Below are 25,564 nucleotides of genomic sequence, written 5' to 3' on the forward strand. Positions count from 1 at the left end.
TACATCGTTATGTTATCGTTATAACATCGGGTATGTGTAAATGCTACCCCGATAAATTGACCCGATCATACATTTTTAGCCCGATGTCACCCGAATCACCCCGACTTCCACATCGGTGGTCCATCGGCCATTAGCGGCCATTAGCGGGATGGTGTAAACGGGGCATAAAGCTCCACAACTAAAATACAGAACAACTAGAATATGGAACAATCTGTGATGTTCTCAGATAACACATCTCCTCTTCAGAGTTCATTTTAGAAACGGAAAAAAACATTAAAAAGAAAAATCCCAAAACAAGGAACAAAGGACGGAAAATGTCTGGTCCTAGACATATCGCAATTTTTGTACATTTTACAGATTGATTGTCTGTTTTAATTGTTCCCAGTCTCACGTTTAGTAAGTGGCTGGATGTCATATGTGTCCAGTATTGACCCTTTGTTTACTGACCTCCTCCATGTGCAGCTGAAGGTGGCTGAGGGCGCCTCGTCCGCTCTGCGCAGTCTGTACGGCACTCGCTACACCAGCGGCCCCGGGGCGGCCACCATCTGTAAGTATACAACCGCAAGAAGAGCTGTCCCTCTCCATACTCCTCAGAGGCACACAGAGAGAGAACAGAGGGCTCCTTCAATGCCTGGCTTTATAATAGACATGGCTAATTGTAAAAAGAGAGGCTCAATCTACCTTTGACAGTGATCAACTATACCACAATGTTCCCTTAGTATTAAGCAGTATTCATCATTTAGTATGAGTAAAATAAAGAAAGCCCTGCTCATCTCCCAGACCCTGCGGCCGGAGGCTCAGATGACTACGCGTACGACATCGGGGTGAAGTACTCGTTCACCTTCGAGCTGCGCGACACCGGCCGCTACGGGTTCCTGCTGCCCGCGTCCCAGATCAAGCCCACCTGCATGGAGACCATGCTGGCCATCAAGTACATCGCCGCCCATGTGCAGAAGAACCTGTACTAGGAGAGGACCCCAGCCCCCCCAGCCCCCCCCCAGCCCCTCTCCCTCCTCTCTCCCTGCCAACCCAGCTCTTCTATCTCTTTTCCAGAGAGCCCACCCTCCATCCCTTCACTCTCACAGCAACCCCCCCACACCAAACCCCGCCTCCTCCAGCCCTGTGTCCATGGTTACGGGGCACCACCCGCCATGTTTCCTCACTGTGCTTGACAGGATGTCAGGATGAGTGCAAACAATAAAATCAATGAGCCATCCCCACCTGCTGAATAATTTGGCATGTGTTTTGCATGTGTGTGTACATCTTGGGTGTTATGGAAATGCACCATCTTGTGGACACAGCTTTTGATTTGATTCTATTTAAAAAACAGAAAAGGTAGAAATAAAGTATACCATAATTTCCCTTTCTATGTTAAGCATTACAAACTAAATAGTGAATATTATTAAGCAATTTCAAGATATTAATACATATATATAATATTTATAATCTCCCTTGAATGCATAAATAAAAAACCTTATACATCTATTCAGCCTACTTTATTCATCAAAATCAAACAAAATCAATTCTAGGGTACGAAGAAGAAAGAGCCAATGGTTTACTGTAGAGCCCTTTGTGACTGCATGGTCGCTCTTGTGCACTGGCAGTGCCCAAAAAGTGGGCGTGTGTCCATCATAAGCATTCTGGCCAGCTTCACAGTACGTGACAGCCATACTGTATCACTGCTTGCTTGGCAGTGTGTGCATTCCGCCGAGCACGTCCATCACAAGCGAAGACAAAAGGGCCAAAGATTTGTACCGAATGTAACTGAACCGAGTTCAAAGAGATTTAAAAATGCGGTTGAGGTAGTTAACTAAGATTGAGATACTCGAAGGTATTGATGATAGTAATGGTGTTTCTGTAGTTATTTGCAATTTGATTTTTCCTACCGACGTTGATACTACTCGGTATCGGTAGTATTGCCTTGCATTTCTAAACGATTAACCAAACAGTTCAACACAAAATCACCCTGGTGTTATTCATCCAAGTACTGTTATGGTACGGCGGACGTAGTACACTCTCTGTGCCACTAGATAGCGACAAGGTGTCATTGAAACGGGATGACGGTCTGCAAGCGGCCTACGCGCTGTATGCTCCCACATGTGTCATGGACTTGCTCCATTTTTCTTGTCAAAATCATATTCGCATATAGCCTACTGAAAAACTGACACGTTTTGCCATAATTAATGGATAGTAAAACATACAGTCCTGGGGGGGGGAACGCCGACGACGACATTCAGGTGAAACATAAATGTTTTCCAATAATTTGATGTTTTCCTCAGGCCCAAACCCTCCATTTCGGTTGTACTCCAGTTTAAAACTTCGTATGGCCTTTGCATTGACATTTAAATGTAGTATGAATGTGTTTTGAACTCCCTGAACTTACCTAGACCCTCACCACAGACCCTAGTGGACAGGGCGGTTTCCAGAACACCGTGTACTGGTTCGTCGAGAAGGTCCCTTTACACGCGGGGAGAGGGGTGTGTGTGTAGTGGGGACGTCACGTGACTCTCCGGTGAGCCACCGTATAAATCCTACTCTGAGCACGCGAGGTCCTTCTCTCACGTGAAGGTGCCCTGTTCTGACGTCCCGGCTGCACCGTAGCTTCGACTTCTACTCTTCAGTCATGGCAGGTATGTGACACGAGTGGAAATGTGTTATCATTTAATTGGAACCTAATGGATGGCATGCATTTTGCATACTACTGAAGTCTTAGGAAGATTGTGGAAAAGTAACTGAGGATGGTTGACTGCAGGTGGTCTCAACTGTCGACAGTTAGAACATTGCTTATAAAAAAGTTATCCATTTATCGTTGTATCACAGTGTGGGGTGTGTGTGTTAACGCTTCAATCTGACAACCAGAATATCTGGGTTGTGTTGTCTTCTGAACAGCAAATACTGACGCACTGTTGAATGATGGATTTTACTTGGAAGAGGACTGCCTACTGAGGCGTGCTTTTGTAATGTTTCTTGAATTCTGACAAAAGTTTGAGTGTAGCCTCTTGGCTACTCATGTGCACCAGTGTTGCTTCTGCATTGTTACTTTAACCACAAATAAACATGAATGAATGGTTGATTGTTTACACCGTCATCCAGAGCACATATTTATTTCACATACACGTGAGAGGATATTATAGTTTCCTGTACTGTATGTCATTTGGTTTGACGATGTTGTCTATTGTGATTATTTCTGTTTTAAGTACATAGTTTGTAAGAACAACTATTTTCTTTGACGAGACAGTTGTTGTTCTGATACAAGGCTTGGCCACCGGCTGAAATGCCTCCCGCTGGCATTTGAATTGTTGATATATGGGTTCATTAGGCCGTTGCAAAACAATTTGGCATGAGAACTTGGAAGTTGTTGAGGTTGGTTCTGGTTGAAGCATTTGGATATACCGGTGAATCACTGGTCAAACTTTAGCTTGACAACTGTTTGGACCAAATAGTCACATACATACACGCACGCACACACATACATACATACATGTTTATAATTTTTTGTTAATTCCATTCCACAGACCAGGCTTTCGTCACGTTGGCGACCAATGACAACTACGCCAAGGGAGCCATGGTCCTGGCCCGGTCTCTGCGCAACCACCACACCACCCGCAAGCTGGTGGTGCTGACCGGCCCACAGGTCTCCGACCCCTGCCAGTAAGTCACCATGGACCACCGCCCAACAGGACCCAGATCAGCCATGGGGGCCGACCGCAGGCTAAAGGGCTCTGGTTCTCCCCCCCCCCCAGGTCTGTGCTGAAGAAGCTGTTTGACGAGGTGCGGGTGGTGGACGTTCTGGACAGCAAGGACACGGCCCACCTGGCCATGATGAAGAGGCCCGACCTTGGGGTCACCTTCACCAAACTGCACTGCTGGACCCTCACACACTACTCCAAATGTGTCTTCATGGACGCAGACACGCTGGTGGGTCACCGGACATCTCAGAATATTTGACAGATATCGACTTGTTTTGGAAATGTTTGTATGTTATTCTCGATCTGTGTGTGTGTGTGTTTGTGTGTGTATATAGGAGTCCTTATGAGGGTATTGTAGTGGCCAGTATAATCCACTACCAGCAGAAAGGTCCTGGGATCGATCCCACAATGTCTGCAGTCTACCTGTTCTTGAGCTCGATGCCTGACCCTCCACCTGATCCATTGTAACCCGTCGGTGTTCACTGTATGCTTTGGATTACAGCCTGTGTCTGTAATTGCAGCATGTGGTGAACTAATGAGTCACGGTAACGAGTGCGTCCCTCTGTCCACCCAGGTGGTCTCCAACATCGACGACCTGTTTGAGCGGGAGGAGCTGTCCGCAGCCCCGGACCCCGGCTGGCCAGACTGCTTCAACACGGGCGTGTTCGTTTTCCAGCCCTCCATGGCGACCTATGAGAAGCTGATGCAGTACAGCGCCGAGCACGGCAGCTTTGACGGTACCACTCTCAATCATTTGTAGATCCATGCGTTTTTTCTTTCTTTGAAATCTGCTGAGGAAACTTATTATTTGTCATTTCGTTTTCATAGTGCAGGTCATCTGACTCTTGGTTATCTGGATATATTATCTTTATTAATATTAAACTTTTTTTTGTTTGAAGAAGGCCGTTTTTCGTGGTTTACAGATATTTGTCGGGTGTTCGGGACATCTAGCTTGAAACCGGGAACATTTTGCAATTAAAAAGGGAGGTCTGATCTCCTTATCGGCACTTCGCTTTCAAATCCATTGTATTTGTATACAAAGGACAGTTTTCTCTGTTTGGCCTGCCTAGATGCTTCCAGGTTTGAACCTAGATTTTAAAGAGCTGTTGCAAATCGGTGGTCAAATCTTGACCGATATAACCCATGCTTGCTGTGTAGCTTAAGCCAAGCCATGATCACCCAGGTACAAGGCGCTTCCTGTCTCAGGCTGACCAGACACGCCAGGTTATTCTCAGGGGTTATTAACTCTCTTGAATGGGGGGCCGAAACTACAATTTGAAGAGGCTCCCTGGTTTTACACAGATCACTGGTTGGCATTCAGTGACTCTTGCGACGCAAAGGGATTGTGGTCTGCATCTTGGCGTCAAATCATGTTTTTCCTCAGTATGTAGCTATTAAATATAGTAAGTTAAATGCAGCAGACCCTTATGCCAGTTGCAGAACAAGCCACCCTTGTGTAACTCGATTGCATCACTGCAGTTTTTTGAGGGAGTGTGTCGTAAACCTTGAAGACAAAAAGTTTATTCATGGAAAGGTATTTTTTTTTACCTTTCGAAAGACTTGGGCATAGTCAAGAACACCATTTCATCACTTGGTTTCAGATTAACTTTTGCTTTGATACACTTGTTGGTGTCAGTGTGACACTGTGACATTTGTGCTGTGATGAAACGTTGATGGGAAGTATATTGAGACAGTGATTAATTAACTATGTTCCTATTTTTACTAAGCATGTTTCTGCTTATTTTTATCAACACTAAACAGTTGCGTCTGACAGGACAATCACATGCTGAAGATTGGAGTTTAATAGGAGGGACATCTCCTGAGGAGGTGTCTCTTTTATTCTTCAGCTTTTGTCATCCACAAAAAACAATATAACTAGACTTTTGTGGGGCTCGAAAAACTCCAGTGGCATCAAAACTGAGAGTGAACCCTTTTCTTATCCATGACATTTACGATGACGGATTTAGTTTTTTTTTTTTGTGGGTGGTTTTCCTGAAGCACCAATTAGTCCACTTAACGATGGCTCACACATTGTGAAGCGAACACCCAGTTCTCATCCACTCGCTGCTGGCAAGCGTTCAGTCTGTCTCGTAGCACAATAGACAACAACAAGCAGTTTACTCTAGTTTGTGGTCCAGAAACAAGCCCAGCCTCACCTTTTAGAACCCCCCGAACTGACACTCGGATGGCCCAGTGGCATTTTAATGAATAAAGATGTTTATATATAGCTGAGGATGGCCCCCTTACGCACACTGGTCCGTTACAGCTCTCCCTTTGACCTTTACACTAGCTTTAGCTCTGTAGGCTGTGTGCGTGTGTCACATACATGACATAACAATGTTTTCAACATGCCTATTTGCTAACCTCGGCCCATTGCACTTCGGGTTGTCCAAAATCATGCTCCATTGATTTCCCTATCACGTGGACTGATGGAAAATGACTGCTGTGCCACGTAGCGTGTATCTCTCTGGTTTTCAGTGTCCAGGGTTGTCTGTTGCCAAGAAAAACGGGCCCAGGGAGGGTGGGGGGGGGGGGGGCATTCCTGATGGGTTATACTCATCCTCCTTTTTAAAAAATGAGGATGCTTGTTCCCAAGCGTAGTTTGGCGAAGCGTAGTCTGTAGTGTGTTGGTTTGGTTAAACCACAGCGGCAATGAGTGTTATTTCTGACCTGAAGGAGCGTCTGGCTTCAGGGACTGTACAGACTACTTACTTGTTTGTGTGACCAGCCACGTTTTGACCACGAGTTTAACACATTTAACCTAAATGTAGTCTTTGGGCCAGGGTTTGTTATGCAGATGTTTGCACTGTAGATTGACCTGTTTGTCAGTGTCACTGGTCTGACTAGATAAGGTTGACCTGCTCCTATGGAAGATACTGAGACAATGATTTGTTGATAGCTTAATCATTGATTACAGATGATTTCATTCAAAGCCTGTAAAGTTGTGAAAGACAACTGAGTGAGGGAACAAATGGCATGTGAGTCTGTAAATAATGACTGGGGCTTTAGATGAGCTGTGAAAGACCAACATGCTATTAATACCTGCCCCCCATCTCCCATTTGAACAAATCTCCCATGTCATATCCTATGTGGGATGGCATTCGACCCAATAGAAGTACTGATGATGCCATATCCCATGTCCTCCACACCACTCTCTCCCACCTGGACAAAGGGAAGGGGAATTACGCTCGCCTGCTGTTCATTGACTATAGCTCGGCCTTTAACAACATTTTAGTCACCAAACTCCAACATCTAGGTCTAAATACATCTCTCTGCTCCTGGGTTCTCAGCTTTTTGATGGACAGGCCACAAGCGGAGAAGATTGGGAGCTGCATGTCAAATACAGTCACCCTCAACATCAGTGCCCCCCAAGGATGTGTTCTAAGTCCCCTGCTTTATTCCATACACGCATGATTGTACAGCCAATTACAACTCAAACTCTATTGTCAAATCTGCGGATGATACAGTAGCGATTGGACTCATCTCCAACAACAATGTTACAGCCTACCTAAATGAAATTAAGATGCTGACGTCATGGTGCAATGACAACAACAGCCTTGAACTCAACATTGCCAAAACCAAAAAAATTGGTGGTTGACTTCAGAAGGGACAAGCAGAGGCTACATCACACACCACTGAACATCCACGGTGCCCTGGTGGAGACAGTGAGCCACTTTAAATATCTTGGAGTAGTCATCTCTGAGGACCTTTCATGAACATCACACATCTCCAACCTGGTGAAAAAAGCAAGACAGCATCTTTACAATCGTAGAAGCTGAACAAATTCAGAATATCCAGAGAGCTGCAGAAAACATTCTACTCTGCAACAATAGTGTTATTTCTGGAAATATCACAACTTGGTACGGAAATAGCAACTCTCAGGATAAGAAGGCCTTGCATAGAGTTATCAGGTGTGCAGAGAAAATCACCATCACTGCACTCCCTGGACTTCAGGACATCTACACTAGGCGTTGCCTGTCAAGGGCAAACACAATTTTAAAGGACTGTCATCACCCTGGCCATAAAATGTTTCAATTTTTGCCCCCTGGAAAGCGGCTTCGTTCTCAAAAGGCAAGAACAGAAAGACTGAGATGTTTTTTTCCCCCAAGCCATACGGACAATGAATGCAAAATTACCCCGCTTCATAAACTTTTTATTTTATTTAATCCCCAGCCCCCTTTCTCTTTTTGGAGTTGCAGTCGCAATCCCCATTTCACAGCTTTTTGTTCCACAAATTACGAATGTGACAATTAAATACTTGAATCTTGAATAATTTAATGATTAAGATATTTAAAATTGTGTACCATTCTCACTGGCCGAAAGTTCTATCCTTTTTCCTATCCATCTTGAACATTATATTTTTTCAACATCGTTTTAATTTGATGCTCAATTGCTTGTAATTCTGTCAAGGAAATGCCTTTTCAGACCTGTTCTGACAGGGTGAGAAAGATATGCGTGACGAGGAGGAAAAATGGCTTTGTGGTTCTGGCAGTTGCGACGTTTACACATGAGTTGGCTGTCACCATCTTTTAGCAAAGCTATCGAACCAATTGCCAAGTCTGTCAATACAAATCTTTGAGTGGGGATGCCTGGACGGGCGCATTGCTGCTTGTAATGTCACCCATTGGATTTCTCAATCCTATTCCAAATAACGTAGGACTGTATCCAAGGAGGTCCCTTCCACACACGTTTGTTATGTGATCCGTGTGGCAAGAAGAGCAATGCTGCATGGATACTACCCAGGGCTGCATGATTTAGATCATGCATTAATACTTTGCTGGCAAGCGGGCTCGACGCCACTAGAGTGCTTACCCGTGCTTTTCTCCTCTCCATTCCTCCAGTGGTCACTGCACCCTCATTTCCAGTGTCCTTTAATCCATTTTTAGGATTTTCAATCTGTTGGTTAGTGCAGAATAGTCGCAGTGTTGAAGGGTTCCGGGTTCAAACCCCAATGTTGGCCATCTAGCTGTAGGCATGCGTGCACAAGGATGTTACTCAATAATTGTTTTTATGTTTTATTTTTAACAACTTTGTTCACTCATACAAAGTGTGAATGCCTTGTAATATGCCTCTCGAGGGGGGGGGGGTTGACCCGTTTGTTGCTGTTCCTCTCCAGGGGGAGACCAGGGGGTTCTGAACGGGTTCTTCAGCAGCTGGGCCACGACAGACATCTCCAAGCACCTCCCCTTCATCTACAACCTCAGCAGCATCGCCCTCTACACATACCTTCCTGCATTCAAACAGTACGTATGCAAACCCACCACCAGCCCTACCACCATCTGACTTCATATCGAACCGTTCATGCGAAGGCAAGTCTTTTAGACGTAGAAAAGCACTGAAACAAGGTATAGTGCGTTTCTGTCAGCGAGCTCCTCGGTATGAGACGCCAAGCCATGAGGTAAGGGGATATGGGGTCACATGAAGGCAGGTTCCTGCCCCCACGTGACATCAGGTTACCAGCAAGGAAGGGCTTGGCCGGGGGGGCCAGGAGGCCAGGCCCCCACTCATGCCTCCCCAACCATTCTGCCGGCTGGTCGCCCCTCAGGTTCCAACAGCTGATGCCGGGGACCGAAATAGAGCAGGTTTTTTGAAGAACGGTCATACAAGAGTAACTGGCTGCTCATTGTGCTCTCTTTCTGGCTCTTCTCTCTCTCTCTCTGGCTCCCTCTCTCCATACTCATAACCCTAGACAGTGGGCATATCGATAACATGACCGTTGGCCAAAGGGATCAAAGTTGAATCACTTCTGACTCCAGCTCTGACAACCTTATTGAGGAACTGGAGAGGCTTCATGGCACCAGTGACGGGGGACACACCAGCGTGTGCTGAACTGGCAAATGACGTAGCCTTCATGCAATATGTCTTTACAGACGAGCTGCTCTGTTTAGATTTATTGGCCACGAACGAATATATCAAATCAACATTCTGCAAGAATACATATCCGCCATAAACACTTGCTGATTTGAGATGGATCCTATATTGTTTTTTTGTTTTTTCTACGGGGAGCTCTCTTTTTCAAAGAAGCAATGCTTACTTCCTGCGGCCACAATCTCATTTTAAAAGAAAAAAAAGACATAGTTCAGGTTTTTAACAGCACTGCATTGGTTCCCCCATTTCAGGTACGGAGGCAATGCCAAGGTGGTCCATTTCCTGGGGCAGATGAAGCCGTGGAGCCTCACGTTTGACCCCAAAGCCCAGAAGGTCAGGGGGGGCTCCCAGGACGCGGTGGCCTCCCACTCCTCCTTCCTCCTGGACTGGTGGACCCTGTACTCCAGGGAGGTCCTGCCCCTGCTCCAGGAGCACTACGGAGACCAACCTTTCCACTCCGGATGTGTGGAGGTGAATGAACACATTGAGAATTTAAATAGTATATATTTTATTTTAATATTTATTTCATGTTTTTCCAACATTTTCTTAAAAAAACGCTTAACTGGATTTGGATTTCCAGGGTTCTTTTTTTAAAGAATGTCTTTTTAAAAAATGTCCTCGTTCCTCTTCTCCCAGTACAGTGACACCTGTGAGGAGGGACAGGTACGTTGGTTGAATGATGATAATAATAATAATAATAATAATAATAATAATAATAATAATAATAATAATAATAATGCAAGCTGGGCCTTGTTAACCACTACTACTGCCGAGTCCCGTCTCTGGTTGTTTGCTTTGTGCCGGTTGGAAATATCGATGCTTTTCAAACAAAAAAGGCCACTGATGCACTTAATTCATTCCATTTTAAACCCTGAAGCTGGTTTTCCACACTCTTCCTTGGCTGGTATTTAATCGGTCACGCCTTTTTGCGTCCTCCATCGTCCAGGCGGAGGAGTGCCAGGAGGCCTCTGCTGCTGCGTCCGAGGCCTCCCGCCTGTCGTCGGAGGAGCGCAGGGAGCGCTGGGAGCGGGGCCAGGCCGACTACATGGGGGAGGACTCGTTTGAGAACATCCAGAAGAAACTGGACGCTTTTCTCAAATAAAGGAACGGCGACGCAAGATCCCTCGCCATGTCACTACGCTCCGATTCCGTAGGTCCTCTGAAAACCAAACGACCCCCCGAATGCACGTTCACCGTCTCCCACCCACCCGGTTCATATCAGTGTTTCTAAGGTCTTAGGAAATTGTGTCATCCCCTTTTGCTATTGGTCCACTTTGTTTGACGGTACAATGATCTGACAATCAACTGCGATGTTGAGGCTAAATTGGAGGAATCTCGCACTAAAGTTTGAACAACATGCCTGTCATGTGTTGTACTGGGGGGGGGGGAGACAGACAGACAGACAGACAGACAGACCAACTAACTCAACCAGAGCTTGGTCTGAATTCTCTGGACGGTCGGTCTGTGGAATCGTGGCGACATTATGCAAGATGAATTGATGGTAAATCATGTTCACGATCATATCCGTATTTGTTGCAGGGTGCTGATCCCTTTTGTATGAATAACGATGGCTGGACTGTGGGTAAAAGACGTGGGTCTGGTTTTGTTTGTGGGCTGGACGTATGTATATTCAATTAATTTTGTTTTTGTTTTATTATTCAGTCCGTAACGATTTAGATGCACCTTTTTTCTATCTTGGACTTCAAATTCCTTGAATCCTACACTCTGTGGGGGCAAACGTTTACAAACTTGCATCTTTAAAGAATGAAGGCCAACTTTTGCATGGCCCTGCTTTGGAAAATCGGTGTCTTCCCTTAATCCACAAGATCAAGTGCCTTACACTGCAGCGCTTGCTCTCTGCTAACCTCGGCAGGCTGTCTTCCAGTGTTGCTCTCTCCCTTGTCAACAACCATAACCTTGCCACTGGTCTTTTTGCCAAACGCGTTCACTCACTGCTGTGTTGCTCCAAATGTTTGTCACCATGTCACCATGGCTCTTGTCACCAACAGAATAAAAACACATTAAAAGGAATGATTGACTGAAGAGATTTTATTTGTGTTTAATAGCTTGATTTCATTAGAAAATGTGTATTTGGTCAACAAACTATTTGAAACAAAAGATAATTTGGGTTGGGATTTGACATGCGTTTATGACCTGCGTAAATAAAACTTCACTGTAGAGGGCGCTTGCTGGCCATGTCTGGATGTATAGGGTTGCACTGCCATCTAGTGGCCACACGAATCAGCAATACACAAATTGCACAGTGTATGCAATTTTAACAACTAAAGGAAGATTGGATCAATTATCTTGAGTACAACGATGTTATTCTCTTTGCACGATGGACACTCGAGTTATGACAATAGATTTATCATAATTCCCATGGCCAAAATTCCTCGTGATCGGAACAGGGGGCAGGTCCCTCCGAGTCCCATGACGTATACTAGCTCAACCAGCGAAAAAGGAGGCAAAAAGTAAACGCGTTATTTCCTTAAGATGGCCTCGACTTCTTGGGTTCGTGTTGTGGTCCTGGTGTCATTCTCGGTCCTTCTGACATTGGCTCTGGGCTTCGGGCTGCCTGCGGTCCTGACCTTAGCTGCCGGATGCTTCGGCTTTGCAGAGAGGAGTGTCACGGAATGCATCGTGTTTGTTTATTTGGTTTTCGTGGCATACGTTGCAATGCCTAGAGTTCCTAGAGGAGTGGTGGAGGTATGGTTGTTAAATTATGCATGGCTTGTTATGTTGTTACGCACAGTGATGTGTTGTGTGATTGGTCGTGGATACTTGACTTTGCAGAGCTTCAATTAGGATATGTTGTAGTTTTGAGTGCTGACACTACCATTGCATTGTACGCCTCGTCGTTGTTAAAGGAAGTCATTGTTTACAAGTTGTATTTTTAATTAAATGGTGTACACATACCCTGGTGACCACTGTCGTTTTCCCAGGTTAAAAACAAAGCAGTGTTCATCACTGGCTGCGACAGTGGTTATGGCAATGCACTCGCTAAACACTTGCACAAACTTGGATTCACGGTGTTCGCAGGCTGTCTTTTAAAGGTAAATGTTGCGTTTTTTATTTAAATGTATGCTCTGTAGTAGCTTAAACACTTTAGTTGGAACTTCTATTTCCAACATCGAATCTGTTTTCAATTACGCATTTATGTAGCTGTAACACTGACGTATTCGTGGTTGTTTTTAAAGTATGAGCTATGCCCATCTTCAGGATGACGATGGTGAGGGGGCGAAGGAGCTGGAGGAGCTCAAGTGTGATCGCATGAACGTGTTGCAACTCGACGTCCGCAGTGAGGAGCAGGTCACCAAGGCTGTGGAATATGTCCAAGAAAGTCTTGCTGACAAAGCAACAGGTATTTACATCAGTGATAACTGCAATGCATATGCAGTATATTACAGTGAACTTGGCTGTTAAGCCAGAACTAACGATTCTGACATAAAATGACAAAATCCTGTGTGTAGCCTACCTTTGTGTTCTCTGTGCTGCAGGCCTGTGGGCGTTGGTGAACAATGCTGGCGTTTCAACATTTGGGGAAGTAGAGTTCACGTCTATGGATACCTACAAGCAGGTGTCAGAGGTCAACCTCTGGGGAACCATCAGGGTCACCAAGGCTTTCCTGCCATTAGTCCGCAGGGCCAAAGGTCTGTGTGTGTTTGTGTGTATTTGTGTTTTAAAGAGGTTTGGGTGACCCACCCAAGTGCCCAGCCAAGCACTATCAAATCACACATTTATTGTGATTGATTAATGTGGACTATAATGTGGACTATTGTGATTGATTAATGTGTAACTTGATTTGATGACCAAAGTTGTGTTGTTTCCCAAAGGCGTTGTTTTGAAAAGTGGACTTGTTTAGTTGTAGGGTTGTCCCCCTACGTGGTTATACATAGGAGTACTCGTTAAATCAACCAATTTAACCTCAGAGTAATGTTTGAGGAATTCCCTCTTGAGAAAGCTTAACTGTGGACCTGCATGGCTGCCAGCTTTAGGGCCCTCAGGATTAACACAAAGCCTGTGTGCTGGCGTCCGGGCCCTGGTAAACCTTTTAAGGACCGTTATTTCAGACGTGTAAGCTACATCAATAACGTGTGTGTGTGTGTGTGTGTGTGTGTGTGTGTGTGTGTGTGTGTGTGTGTGTGTGTGTGTGTGTGTGTGTGTGTGTGTGTGTGTGTGTGTGTGTGTGTGTGTGTGTGTGTGTGTGTGTGTGTGTGTGTGATACCTGACTAGTACTGATTTATTGTTCATGTGCTTCATCATCCAGGAGTTTGACACAGACGGCAGCCTGTGCCCATTTATTAACAGCCAACTTTCGGTTACAAAAATGTATTTGTTGAGCATCGCCATGTGTCTTTGCAAGGTCTAAGCCTTGAAGGGCCCTTATTTTACTACTACTAGTCTGTAGGGTCCAACATAGAGTTGACTTAGGACTTGTTCGATCCATCATACATGTCATGTCAAGTGGATTGATTTGGAAGTGGCTTGTAAAAAAATGGGTGAACCGAATACTAGGGTTGCATCGAAAATTCGGCCACCGAAAATGTCCCAAAACACAATTTTCGGTTTCGGAAAAGGCAGGAAAAAAATACCGAACATTTCTATTTTTGATGATATGAGAAAAAAAATTCAACCAGTGTGGAATGAGCCGGGTGTGCTTTATCAAAAGAGAGATAAAAAAAGAGCCGCACGTGAATTTGTAAACAACTAAATGACAATACAAAAAAATAAAAAAGAGCCGAGCGCACCTGTTAAAATTAATTAATGAAATTAATGAAAAGCAGCAAAAGCCACATTCGGTATTCGGTTTCGGCTTTCGGCCAACTGTTTCAGTATATTCGGTTTCGGTTTCGGCCAAGAATTTTCATTTCGGTGCGTCCCTACCGTAGCATGGTGGTAAAACAAGGGTCCGTTAACCAGCTCATACTGTCTCCTCGGTGGCTCCAACCCAGTTCCTGGGTTGGAGCCCCAGAGAAAGGACCAAGTTTCTTTAGGTCAGGTTGGAGTCCCAGAGAAAGGACCAAGTTTCTTTAGGTCAGGTTGGAGCCCCAGAGAAAGGACCAAGTTTCTTTAGGTCAGGTTGGAGCCCCAGAGAAAGGACCAAGTTTCTTTAGGTCAGGTTGGAGCCCCAGAGAAAGGACCAAGTTTCTTTAGGTCAGGTTGGAGCCCCAGAGAAAGGACCAAGTTTCTTTAGGTCAGGTTGGAGCCCCAGAGAAAGGACCAAGTTTCTTTAGGTCAGGTTGGAGCCCCAGAGAAAGGACCAAGTTTCTTTAGGTCAGGTTGGAGCCCCAGAGAAAGGACCAAGTTTCTTTAGGTCAGGTTGGAGCCCCAGAGAAAGGACCAAGTTTCTTTAGGTCAGGTTGGAGCCCCAGAGAAAGGACCAAGTTTCTTTAGGTCAGGTTGGAGCCCCAGAGAAAGGACCAAGTTTCTTTAGGTCAGGTTGGAGCCCCAGAGAAAGGACCAAGTTTCTTTAGGTCAGGTTGGAGCCCCAGAGAAAGGACCAAGTTTCTTTAGGTCAGGTTGGAGATCTGACCTGGGTACCAGAGACATGAACTTTGAAGGGTTCGAGACCTGAATTCTGTCTGGGTTAGAGTCCTAGAATCCGGGTTGGACTCCCAGAAAAAAGGACCACGTTCCTTTAGGTCGGGTTTGAGTCCCGACATGGGTACCAGAGAGACCGTTGATCTGATCTTAAATAAATTGCACTTTCTAAAATGCTTTTCTAAAATCTATTTTACTATTTTTTTTGCATATGTTTTCTTTTACTTATCTATTATTTTATTTTATCGTATGACAATGTTTATACGTGAAGCACTTTGAGTCTGCCTTGTGTATGAAGAGTGCTACATGAAGGAAGTGGCCTTGCCTTGACGAGCACTAACGGACTCTCCGCCCGCAGGCCGTGTGGTGAACCTCGCCGGGGTGTACGGCCGCATGGGCCGCGTCCTGCGCTCGCAGCTCTGCGTCTCCAAGTACGGCGTGGAGGCCTTCTCGGACTGCCTGCGCTACGAGATGAGGCTCTGGGGGGTGAAGGTGTCCATCGTGGAGGCCGGGAGCCTCGCGGGCGCCAAGGGCAACCTGGCGCGCGACACGGTGTCTGCCACGGCCAACAAGCTGTGGCACGAGGCGGCCGCCCCCATCAAGGAGGACTACGGGAAGGCGCACTTTGACCAGCAGATGGCGCTGGTGCGCTCGGGCTGCACCGCCGGAGACCGCGACGTGAGGCCCGTGCTGGACGACATCACGGACGCCATCGTGTCCAAGAGGCCGTACACGCGCTACAACCCCATGGAGCCGCACTGGTGGATCCGCATGCAGCTCATGACGCACCTGCCCGCCGCCATATCAGACCGACTGTACTTCTAAGATGGCCACCGGGGAGATCGCAGAGTCGCCACAACCCCCGTTGGTAGTAAGCGGCGGGAACGGACTCTAGGGCAACTGGTCCGTAGACTCCACCGACTCCCCAGGCCTCCTCCAGACCTGAATCCACGTCACTCACAGCCTTAAATGCTCAAACGTTCAACCATTGCACTTTGATTGTCTGTTTGTATATCCCGTTCTATTCAGGTTAATACGTTCCACAGGGTTGTTGCCTTATGGTTTGGTAACAGCACGGCTCTGAGAGTCCGGATGAGGAGAGCTTCAGGTTGGATGGTGATGCTGAATGCCAATGGTATGCTGCTGCATGGGGAGGGGGAATTGAAATGTCTTTTTCTTCGTTTTTAGCTTCTGGCCGAGACCAGGGCATTTCAAGCGGAGTCTCCTGCCGTTCAGTTGAGGCCCGCTCCAGGAACCGGCCGGGGCCGGCCGCTGTAGGACTGGGCAGACCCTGCCAGGGACCCTGGTTATGTAATGGAAACAGAAGCAGCCTTTGTCTAACGCGTTTCATAGGATCCCGTTAGTTACTTTAACAATTTCGTTTTTTTCCCCCGCTGCAAGTGGAGTTTCATCATTCTATTCAAGCCATAGTTATGACCGGAAAAACGTATCAGCCTTAAATATGTCTGTTCAGATGCAGCGAAAAATATGGTTGTATTATTTTTGGGCATTAAATACAATCTTGTTAGCCTTGGATGTAGTACCACTTGAAGCCACCAGGGGGTGTCAAAGTATTGGGTTTAACATTGTGGCCTTTGTGTTGGCTATCTGTTCGCTCCTCATCATTCACAGCCCTGCTGAGGATCACCATGTTAACAGATAGATAGGCACTTTATCTTGTAAGCACTAAGAGTACAATTGTGATATTCTGCTAGATATTGCCTGTAGGTGCTGCAATGATTTCATTAAGAATGAATGTCAAAATATGATGTCATGTCAGTTAAGTATAATTTCGCAAATGTTTCATGTGCAGAAAACAGTAATGCCAGAACCAGATGTTTAACATTAACGTCATGGTATCGAGTAGGCTATGTTATTGATATGAACCGACTTTTACGTGCAACCCGACTATTCAAAATAGCCTATGCATTTAAATAGCATTAAGTCTTTCCACAATTAGGTTTCATACAACTATTTTCAAATGAATACCTAATTTATTTTAATACCCATGTGTCTACTTAAACTAGACACAGAAGATTAAGCATAATCACACGGATTCAATCGCCATCTTTGTCATTTTCAGATAAGTGTACTCAATTGAAATCCTTCCAAAACAATCAGCTCAGTCTTTAATGTCCTATCAAAGGAGTGATTTGTATCGATGAATAAAACATTTTAGTACACCCAAGTATCCAAAACTGTAAAAAAAAAAAGAAAAAACACAGAGGACATGATCATTTTATGTAGTTTATTACTTCCTTTGAACAGTCTAATAAACTCTGCTAATTTATTACATGTGAAGATGATTTCCACCTCTATTAAACAGTATTAAGAGCTTTACATTATACTTCACAGCACACTCGTATCCCCCCGGGCCGCTCCTGTCCTCTCCGCTCACAAAACTAAACCTTTGTGTGACAAAGAACACCGTAGACGACATAAAAAGCAGCACGGACAAAAAGCACCGAGTTGACAGGTTGTTGCTGTCTTGTGTTTATTTTATTTTTATCACCAAGCTCACTCGTTCTGCACTGGGGTAGTTCAGACAAACGGGCAGGATGCCGTTTTCCAAATGCACTTAATACTTGACAGAGAACTGGAGGTGACCTAAACAGTGTTAAGAGACGGAACGTGTTAAGGGCTGTAACAGATCAGAGGCCCTGCTACCATGGTGAAAGGTATCATGGGAATGAGTATTGATGCGAGGTCCTCGTCAAACCAAGCGTGTTCAGGAAGATGGCTTACGAGTAACGAAATCACTGAAGTCATATCTGAAGTGACTCAACTGCAGAAAGATGCCTTCACTGGGGATGTTTTGACTCAATACCACGCCTGCGTCTTAGAAACATAGAACATAGAAGCATTTGGAGATAAATAAATTGTCCTTGCCTTTATGATTCGGGAGGGCAAGTGGGGTTTGAGGCAGACATCACGCTAAGGGTTGACATCTAAATGGAGACAGGGAATCTTTCTCACACACACACACACACACACACACACCCCTGTTTACATCACAGGGCCGTGTGTAATGAAATGAACTACAGTAAGGTCACTTGATACCATATAACATGGGCATTTTATGCATCACTTACGAATAGAACGCCACTTCTGCAATGCTCCCACTCCCCGTTGGAAATCCCTCCCCCTCACACTGATAAGGGGACGCGATCTCACCGTACCGAGGACGTGTTGCGAGCATCGCCTCCACCCAGCGCTCGCTAATCTGAATCAGTTGACGTGCATGCAAAACCGCTGACCACATACACACTACAGCGAAGAGAGAAGAGGGAGTAGATAGAGAACAGCTTTGGCGATAGTGTTTCATTGTTCTTGCCAATAGAGGAAAGTGAATTGAATTGAGAGCGAAGGGGAGGGGGGGGTACTAGAAGCACGCTGACAAAAAGGAACACCAAACCTTTGGTTGACAGTTAGCTATGAAGGCACTTTAATTCGTTTTTCACATCAACTCCTAGTGAATCCTTTCGACCAGGACATTATGTGTCTTGCCTAGTACTTACACTGATATTACAAGCAGAGGTTAAAAGGGGAAAGTTCAGGCGAGGCGGGGCCGAATGCAGCCCCTTAACCTGAGCGGTCGCTGTAAACTTCTTTTGACAATCACCCTGGTGGAATACCATTTCATTAACCGCATGGTCCGGTCGTTTGGAAGACCAACCAACTGCCGGGACCAAGGCTGGACCACACCTAGGCCAGGATCTGGATCTATCAAACATGTTATTTTCTCCTTAATTAAGGGTTCCCATATTGAAAGCAGTTGGAATATTAAGGATGGTGCCAAAGATATCCATTATTCTTACGACACCTATGTAGCATCCAGCTTTGCAAAATCAGATAGGAGACTGCATCTGTAATCTTCATGCGGTATCTTTAATCTTCATGCAGTATCTGTAATCTTCATGCAAATGTCTGGTTTACACATTTGCGACTAGATTACTGATACCGATTAGTGGGAAAAGCCTTCCATCGGAAAGAGACTTGATATCTCTAAAGTTTGTAGCCAAAGTTTCCAACGTCCCATATTTCTCAGATTTCTGGAAGAGGTAATATAGTACCACAGGAAAAACAAATCCAATTTGATCTTTCCCCAGAGCAACCAAAGCTATCATGCACAAATGTTGATTATTTTACCAGCAGATGCAGTGAAATCCCAGTCATGAAATCGTTTGAGTTTGCTTGAGCAAAATGTTCAGTTTTGTTTACTTTTGTCTTTGAACCTCCAACCACCCCAAAAATAAATACTAAAATCCTGGAGAAAGAAAAGTCACAACTTAATTTCCATCTCAGATACATGATGCACAAGCAGAGGCAGTACTCCACCCTGTTCACTGAGGTCAGCGCTCTGGTAACTGTACCCTGTGGAATAAGAAGAGCCTCCAAAAACCTGCGCTTTTGTTTTGAAGGATCATTTTTCCATTCCTCATTCTGGAAAACCCTCTTCTGGTGCCGAGCTCTTATCCAAGCAAGCGATACAGCTGGCCAACGCATCATGGCGTCCCCAGTGGTGGCTCTCCCGGGCCTTCTGGACGTGCTCTCTAAATCCACCTCACTGTAGGTCCCTGGTGCCCCCCCCCACCCCACCTGCCTCTCCGTGGTCCATTCTCACACATATAGAAGTCCTACCTAAGAGACTATACCCTATTTCTAACCCGCTTAACGGCATTCTAACCTCACAAGAGCCCAAACAACTAAAACAGACGTGATTCCAACTTCTGGGCCTCGCTTGGCGTACAGCAATGTACTACAATGCAATATTGTTATTCCCCTGGTTCTTCCAAATCTGAACCGCAACAATCAACAGGGCCCATCCATCCACGACACAGCAAAAAAACTAACAGAATAGTGAGAATGCTTCTTTTGATACAGAGAGGCACAGTTATACAATCAGCTTTTCTTTCTGCTGCTCAACTCATAAAACGGCTTCACCATAGAAACACACAGGAGATTATGGTATGGTCAGACACGCTTGTGTGCATAGCTTGACGTACACTCACACAAACGTGACCTCAGGATGACCCGTCATCTTACTCATCTTCCCCTCCCTTCCCCGCTTCCTCCTCCTCCTCCTGCCCCCCTTAAGGCTCTGATTGGTCAGCAGTGACATCACTGTGGACACAGAGGCCTCCCCTTACACCTTTACTGGATGGTTGGGTGTGGGTTGGTTGACACAGATGGAGGCTGGGACAAAGTCTGTTGTCTATCATGCCAGGAAGCAGAAGACCCAAGAAGATCGACAAGATCTTGAAAACTCAACAAGGAGGAACCATAAAATAATTATAATAATCGAATCCTTTATTCCAGAAATCGCCCCCACTCCAGCCCACTCCGGGGCTGTCAATCACTCTGTCGGTCATTTCCATGGCGCGTTGCCACGGCGCGATCTACGCTGGCTTGCTTCGGGACATTTAACGCTTTCAGATCCGTTTTCTTTTCAAATGAAAAGGGGACTTCGTTTGGTGGAGGGGGGGAGGGGAGAGGGGGGTGAGCAGTGTGTACTGTGCAGTGACAGCGTAGAAAAACATTCAAAAAGATAAGGAGCCAGCAATACGTGAGAGGCGCTCAGGCCTGGCGATACATAACAAATGGTTCGGCGTGTGGCGGGAGACACAGGGGGGGACTTGGAGGACGGCGAGGCTTCATGTGCACGGACCGGTGTCTTCCATTCGCGACACATCAGTGTGTCATCGTTTGATCCAAAAAGGTCAATCATTAGGGGGTCGCGTTTCTGATTGGACTATCAATAAATATACTTTGGTCACTTAATTATTTTATTCATAATTAGCAGTTAGCAAAAAGTTGCGGAGGGATGGCGTCCACAACGTAGCATGTCATGAAGAAGAATCACTGTAGACGGACACAAAAAAACGCAAAAGAACAGATGAAAAATGACGTGAAACGTTTTTAAACTAAAAACATGTAGACTCCGGGCCTCCAGCATCTGAAGGGGAAAAGGTCTCAAGTCTTATCATTGTTGGGAGAATGGGACAGTTGAGTTAAAATCATCACATTTTTTTTAAAAGAAACAGTTAAAAAGAATATATATTATAAAAAAAAATAAACTAAGATCTTGTCGACGACGAAAGGTGGAGATTTTTCCGTTGGCGCCGGCGAGAGCCCCTAGAAATACATCCTGGATCTTTAAGAACGGTCCAAAGACCACCAGCGGCCTTAAAATCCAAACCTTGGTTTAGGGAGTCCATTTTCTGTCCATAATCTCCCTCCCCCCCTCCCTCCCCCGCCCCTCCCCCATCTCCCAGTCTCTCCGTGCGTCTCCCCCGTGCGCTGCGCCCGTCTCTTGGAATGCTCAGAATTCCCAGCATTAAAAGTCCAGAGGACGCGGAAAGTCGTTGGGGCTGTACAAGTTCGAATGCATGTCCTCTTTTCTGTGTGGAAAGGTGTCTGCATGCATTAGTGAAATGTAACAATGTAGTACGGTGTGTGTGTGTGTGTTTGTATGTATGCCTGGGTGTGCGTGTGTGTGTGTGTGTGTGTGCGAGATCAGGAGGCGGCGAGGGCCTTGACCAGATACAGTTTGTCCCCCTGCTCGCTGGTGAAGATGGGGGCCTTTTTGTAGTGTTCCACAAGCTCCTCCATGGAGCTGAACTTGCGCTGGCCGATGCAGTACAGGCTCTCCTTCAGCTGCACCTTGAAGTGCTTGTTCTTGCTCTGCGCCTTCAGCGAGATGGAGAAGTCGTTCGGCTGAGGACGGGGAGAAAGAAAGCCATTATGAGGGAGAGTGAGACAGTGTTTATCATCTAGAGAGGTTAACCCCCCCACACACACACACACACCCCCTCCCCCCTGTATAGTGATTCATCTTTCCAATACATTTCCCACCATGCATCAAGACCCTCTCCAATCACACTCACCGACGACTCGCTGTCTCTGATGAGGAAGTCCCCCTCGCTGCCCCGCTGGTTGAGGGCCACCTCGGCCTGGTGTCGCGTCACGCGGCCGTAGTACCACTCCTTCCCCGCGAAGCGCCCGCTGCCCGACGGCGAGATGTAGTCGCAGTCGGGCGTGGGCGGCCCCGCCGGCCCCGCCGACGACGACGCGTTGTGGGCGGCGGCGTCCAGCACGGTCACGTAGTTCTTGGGCACCAGGCCGAGCTGCCCGTCCGCCTTGCGGCACTTCCACCACTCGGGGTCGTTCTCCGGCTTCTCCACCACCTCCATCACCTCGCCCTTGTCGAAGTTGAGCTCCTCGTCGTTGACCGAGCTGAAGGGGTAGAGCGCCTGCACGGCATGCAGCACGCGGCTGCCGTTGGCGCCGCTGTTCACCACCGCCGCCGCCAGCTTCTCCGTCAGCGAGCCGGCCGGGTCGGCGGCGCCGCCCGCGCCCGCCGCCGTGCCGTCCATGTCCTCCGTCACGTAGTTGGAGGGGAACCAGCCCGAGTTCCCGATGTAGCTGCCGCGCCACCAGCCGTCGCTGCACTTCTCCATCACCACCACGCGCGTGCCCTTCACCAGGGACAGCTCGTCCTCGCGCTCCGCCGCGTAGCTGAACTTCACCAGCGCCGGCAGGTTCAGGTCGTACAGACGCTCGCCGTTGTCCGCGTACATGTCCGCCTCGGCGTTGGACGCCGTGTCGCGCATGCCGCCCTTCCTGCTCTTCACCTTGCCGATTCCTGCGCGGGGCGGAGACATGTACATGCAAGGTGTTTAGCAGACGGTTACATCAAAGCGACAATATATGGCTGTGGGTACAATAAGGATGTTCATAGAACCAAGTGCAAAGCAGCAACTATCACTAGGTTCATCCATTCCCCCGTATACAACAAAGATAGCTAGGATAAGATGCCACAAAACCAAGTACTATAACCAGGTACAACATCAAATAAGTGCGTACATTAAGTGCCAGGACGTACAACACATAATAAGTAGGAGGGGTGGGAGGGTGGCTAGGCAGGAGACGGGCTGGGGGTGGTCAGGTGACACATGGATACACAGCCACATGTGCATTTTCTAAACACGCGTTTAGTGGATTCCAACAACGCTCGCCCCTACTCTTAAACGTTCCATGTTAAGCAGAAAACACTGATCACCATTTGTTTAAGATGCTCCAAGATCATCGGTCAAAAATCCATTGGGATGTCTGGATGGAAACGGGTTGAAAGGTAAGGGCCGTACGGTCAACTCACCACGGTGTGAAAGAGATCTTCAGTTTGGGTCGAATCTAAATACGTCCAATACGTTTGTTTACCACACCGAGCTCCTTAGTGCTCAGATCTGTGACACCTATTCCCTGTTAAACAAGTCTTGACAGCCAAACAATTGCCACACACAAACGAGGTACACCCCAAAAAGAAATGCCAGATTCACAGAAGGGAGTGAGAAGGAGGATAAAGGTGAAATCTAGAGGAGAGGTGTGGTGTGGGAGATGAATGGTGAGATTAAACATCTCTTCTCTCTCCACCCAACAGCCACCAGGCCTCGACACCCGCCCCCTAAATTAAACCCCGCCAAACACATTCTTAGGGATTAGGAGACTAGTTCTGGTGCCTTCTGCACGTGTGAAGAGGTCTTGGGTGAGTTCGAAACCTGTCCGGACACAGACTCATATTCAATCTTTGTAAAAAAGCTAACCATTTGAAAGGGTTCAGTTTCCATGTGTCCCAACAGTGCATGCTAAGGCTAAAGGGCATTTTACATCATCCATTTAGTCATTTTAACAACTCAAATGTGTCAAGGCCCACTGGATAATAGTTGTTCAGGGAATAGACATTAGCCTAAAAGCAATGTAGAACCGTTACCTTGAATACCAGACCTACCTCACACACCCACACACATGCAAATACTAGTTCACATGTTTTAAAGTGGCAATTATGAAGAACCAACTAAACGGAGATCGTAAGGGTGTTATTTGATTGGTGGAGCCAGCCACCAGCTACCCGACTAACAGCATGCATTGTCAATATGTTAATCTTAAGGCCTAACACTTTCAAGCAACGGTCGGCAATTTATTTTAAGAGCATGTCATATTGGTTTAAATTCTCTTAACATGTCTACAACAATAAAGAAATCCAAACCTCTGACAAAGAACAATCTGAAAGGTGTAATCCGTTACGCAGGACTTCAGAGAAACCTGTCCTATCAATTCAGTCGGCCCGAATTCAATGATTGGACGGCCTACTTGTCAGTCTACTTACACTCACTCTGCCCATGCACGCTTTGCGCACAACCAGAGGTTTCCACAAGGCTAGGCCGAGCTAAGGCTAAAGCTAGCACTAGTCATGTGTTTCTGGGGAGCAGCATTGGAGGGAGGCCTGAACGGGGACACCTCCTAAACTAGCGTACTGTGGCTGGTTTCCTGCAATTGATTCTTTATCTTTATCAAGCGGACCACAAACTACTTCTGCGGAGAGTGGTTATAGCGGGCTAGTGTGCTCCACGGGGCAGCCGGGTCCTCCATCATGGCCGCCAACCGCCCCTGCGGCGGACCGCCCTGGCCCTGAGGGGGGGCCATGCCGGGCCAGCCCTGACCTGCTGCAGCACAGCCAGGACACCCGCCTCTGCCCAACGCCGTTCCCTTCCCTCCATCACTCCTTCCTCAAGCAGCACTTCTCTGAGCTTCTGACGTTACACCGAGACCAACACACAAATATAGGCCGTGTGGGCCAAATGCTCCAGCATTCTTTCCTTAAACCGTACCCTCAGCCAGGATGACAATGGATCTGTCAGGGTGAACTGGAATAACACATAATTAAGGAGTACGAGGATGAATGAACCAAGAAGAACTAGCATTAACAGCATATCATTTACACAATAGGTGGCCAAACTGAACCATCGTTATGAACCACACCACCTGGTTTTGGGCTACATATAGCCTCGCGTTACCAATCAATCATATTTTGTGTTCCGATTGTCACACTGCACTAGCGTAATAAACATCCTCCTCCAAGTCGACAAGAGCGTTGCCACAAAGTGGTTGTTTATAGGAGTGACAACTCTATATAAATAGGAGGAAAGTAGTTGAACTCTTATAAATTGCTCATGCTCAAAGAGTATACTCGCAAAGCAAAATGCAAGATTAAACCCGGTCCACTGGGTTTTTATGATGGCTATGAGTTAACAGAAAAAGGGTGTGTTATAAGTATCATGGGTTTTCTGACTCCCGGGACGAAAAATGTACCGGGTTTGAGCCCTAATCTACACCACTTAACTTCTAGACATCCTTGAGAAAGACTTCTAACCTCTAAATGCCCCTCAAATGAACCGTGTATTCAGTTGAAAGTCATTTTGGTTAAAAGCCTCTGCTAATAGCAGTACTATTAATAATAAGTCATTTTGGATTAAAGCATACATCAATAGTAATAATATAAGTAACTAGTCATTTTGGATTAAAGCATCTGCTAACAGCAGCAGTATTAGTAACAAGTCATTTTGGATTAAAGCATATATCAACAGCAGCAGTATTAGTAACAAGTCATTTTGGATTAAAGCATCTGC

The 25,564-nt window shown here is 46.4% G+C and overlaps 4 protein-coding genes across 8 annotated transcripts in view; 3 read left to right on the forward strand and 1 right to left on the reverse strand.

Moving 5' to 3' along the window:
* The window catches only part of cpb1 (carboxypeptidase B1 (tissue)), a 7,785-nt gene extending 6,300 nt beyond the window's left edge, over positions 1-1,485 (forward strand). Inside the window, exons 10-11 of the mRNA XM_060045130.1 lie at positions 463-547; positions 781-1,485. Of these exons, the coding sequence (XP_059901113.1) occupies positions 463-547; positions 781-968 (273 nt within the window). The 3' untranslated portion in view covers positions 969-1,485. The remainder of the gene's footprint in view (positions 1-462; positions 548-780) is intronic.
* A 985-nt stretch (positions 1,486-2,470) lies between these two features.
* gyg1b (glycogenin 1b) lies at positions 2,471-11,588 on the forward strand. 2 transcript variants are annotated; one of them, XM_060045138.1, is made up of 8 exons: positions 2,471-2,630; positions 3,516-3,651; positions 3,744-3,918; positions 4,264-4,426; positions 8,806-8,932; positions 9,809-10,028; positions 10,194-10,220; positions 10,504-11,588. In XM_060045138.1, the coding sequence occupies exons 1-8, from the start codon at positions 2,624-2,626 to the stop codon at positions 10,657-10,659; spliced, it is 1,011 nt and encodes a 336-aa protein (XP_059901121.1). In that variant the 5' UTR covers positions 2,471-2,623; the 3' UTR covers positions 10,660-11,588. The 2 variants fall into 2 exon arrangements, with proteins under 2 accessions (XP_059901121.1, XP_059901122.1); XM_060045139.1 differs by lacking the exon at positions 10,194-10,220.
* A 359-nt stretch (positions 11,589-11,947) lies between these two features.
* bdh1 (3-hydroxybutyrate dehydrogenase, type 1) lies at positions 11,948-16,632 on the forward strand. The gene is made up of 5 exons (XM_060045135.1): positions 11,948-12,263; positions 12,500-12,610; positions 12,777-12,918; positions 13,055-13,207; positions 15,457-16,632. Exons 1-5 carry the CDS (start codon positions 12,051-12,053, stop codon positions 15,921-15,923), a joined length of 1,086 nt encoding a protein of 361 aa, XP_059901118.1. The 5' UTR covers positions 11,948-12,050; the 3' UTR covers positions 15,924-16,632.
* A 700-nt stretch (positions 16,633-17,332) lies between these two features.
* nck1b (NCK adaptor protein 1b) overlaps positions 17,333-25,564 on the reverse strand; it is a 32,062-nt gene continuing 23,830 nt past the window's right edge. For all 4 annotated transcript variants that reach the window (XM_060045131.1, XM_060045132.1, XM_060045134.1 and 1 more), the window contains 2 exons: positions 21,986-22,743; positions 17,333-21,815 (listed from right to left, as the gene is read on the reverse strand). In XM_060045131.1, coding sequence (XP_059901114.1) covers positions 21,615-21,815; positions 21,986-22,743 — 959 coding nt within the window. In that variant the 3' untranslated portion in view covers positions 17,333-21,614. The remainder of the gene's footprint in view (positions 21,816-21,985; positions 22,744-25,564) is intronic.

This window comes from Gadus macrocephalus, chromosome 23 (assembly GCF_031168955.1).
Source record: "Gadus macrocephalus chromosome 23, ASM3116895v1".
Taxonomy (NCBI): domain Eukaryota; kingdom Metazoa; phylum Chordata; class Actinopteri; order Gadiformes; family Gadidae; genus Gadus; species Gadus macrocephalus.